Consider the following 2,127-nt stretch of genomic DNA (forward strand, 5'->3'; position numbering starts at 1 on the left):
GTCCGAACCTCATCAGACCCTTCATAGGCGACACCTTCAGGCATACATGGTCGCTAGCTGCAAACTCCAGGTTGCGACGTTGGTTATCCGCATAGCTCTTCTGTCTGCTCTGGGCGGTACACAGACGTTTCCTCATTATGTCAATGATCTGAGTAGTAGCTTGAACTAGCTCGAGACCTAACAAGCTTCTTTCTCCGATTTCTGCCCAACACTGAGGGGCTCGGCAAGGGTGACCATAGAGAGCCTCGTATGGTGCCATGCCTATGCTGGACTGGAAACTATTCTTATACGCAAATTCTTCCAGACCCATGTGAGCATCCCAGTTGCCTTGAAAGTCCAGAACGCATGCTCTCAGCATGTATTCCAAGATCTGGTTCACACTTTCAGTCTGCCCATCTGTCTGAGGATGAAATGTCGTACTGAACTTGAGTTCTGTACCCATCTCTTCTTGCATCCTCTTCTAGAAGGCAGAAGTAAATATGGAGTCTCGATCCGATATGATTTCTTGCGGAACTCCATAGGATCGCACGACTTCTCGGATGTATAACTTTGCCAAATTATCGGTGGAATCTATCGTGCAGATCGGGAGGAATCTAGCAGCTTTTGTCAACCTATCAACAATGACTCAGATCATCATGTTTCCTTTGCGTCCTACGAAGACTAGATATGAAGTCCATAGAAATGTTGTCCCATTTCCACTCGGCTAAGGGTAGTGGCTGAAGGAGGCCAGAAGGCTTGCGATGCTCAGTCTTGATCTTCTGGCACACCATGCATTTTGCCAAAGTCGGTAATGTCCCTCTTCATATTGCTCCACCAGTACTACCTTTTAACATCATTGTACATCTTAGTGCTTCCTGGGTGGATGGCTAACTTGGAATGGTGGGCTTCTATCATTACTTCCTTATTTTGGTGTCATTTGGAACACACACTCGCCCCTGATACCAAAGATCACCTTTGTCACCAACCCTCCAGTCAGGCATCTCTTCATTCTTACGCCTTTCTTTTATTTTGACTAGCCATTCATCTTGGTCCTGTGTGGAGATCACGTGTTGGACCAGGGTTGGCTCTGTAGTCAATAGAGCCACGTAAGCATTAGGTTCGTCGAGGGTGAGCTGGATATCGAAGTCCTGTATGAACTTCATCATCTCCCACTCCTTAAGCATCAGAGTGGCCACCAGCTCACGACTCAGAGCATCAGCTACAGAGTTTGCCTTGCCAGGGTGGTATGAGATATTAAGTGGAAATCTTTAAGAGTCTCCATCCAACGACACTGGTGCATGTTCAAGTCCTTCTGCGTGAATATGTACTTCAGGCTCTTGTGGTCGCAAAATAACTGAAAATCTTCTCCGTACAAGTAATGCCTCCATATCTTTAAGGCAAAAACCACCGTTGCCAATTCCAGGTCGTATGTCGGGTAGTTCTCCTCGTGATTCTTCAAGTGGCGAGAGGCGTAAGCAATTACTCCATCGTTCTGCATCAGAACGCAGCCGAGTCCTAACTTCGAGGCATCGCTATATACCATGAACTTCTCCCTTTCTTATGGGAGAGTGAGCACCAGTGAAGAAGTTAGTCTCATCTTCAACTCCTGGAACGCCGCTTCTGCGTTCTTATCCCATGTGAATCGGGCATTCTTCTTTGTCAGTTGAGTGAGCGGTCGCACGATTCTGAAGAATTTCTTGATAAAGCGTCTGTAGTACCCGGCCATACCTAAGAAACTCTGAACTTCGGTCACTGTAGTGGGCTGCTCCCACTTAGATACTGCTTCCACCTTAGTTGGATCAACCGCTATTCCCTCTGCTTTCACCACGTGCCCCAAGAATTTCACTTTCTGCTCCCAAAACTCGCATTTGGATAGCTTAGCGTACAGTTGGTGATCCTTTAGTGTACTTAGGACTGTACGCAGATGCTGTTCATGCTCCTCTTGGCTTTTGGAGTAGACCAAGATGTCATCAATGAACACGATTACAAACTGATCTAGGTAAGGCATGAAGACTTGGTTTATAAGGTCCATAAAAACTGCCAGAGTATTTGTGAGACTGAAAGATATCACTAGGAACTCGTAGTGCCCATAACGAGTCCTGAAGGCCATCTTTGGGATGTCTTCATCCCTGATTCTCAACTGGTGAT

General features: G+C 46.5%; 1 protein-coding gene across 1 annotated transcript; it reads right to left on the minus strand.

Annotated features, from left to right (window-relative positions):
- Positions 1-893: 893 nt before the first annotated feature.
- On the minus strand, positions 894-1,477 carry LOC131224259 (uncharacterized). The gene is made up of 2 exons (XM_058219793.1): positions 1,353-1,477; positions 894-1,245 (listed from the first exon to the last, which is right to left on the minus strand). Exons 1-2 carry the CDS (start codon positions 1,475-1,477, stop codon positions 894-896), a joined length of 477 nt encoding a protein of 158 aa, XP_058075776.1.
- Positions 1,478-2,127: the final 650 nt, after the last annotated feature.

The sequence above is a fragment of the Magnolia sinica genome, chromosome 13 (assembly GCF_029962835.1).
Source record: "Magnolia sinica isolate HGM2019 chromosome 13, MsV1, whole genome shotgun sequence".
NCBI classification, from domain to species: Eukaryota; Viridiplantae; Streptophyta; class Magnoliopsida; order Magnoliales; family Magnoliaceae; genus Magnolia; species Magnolia sinica.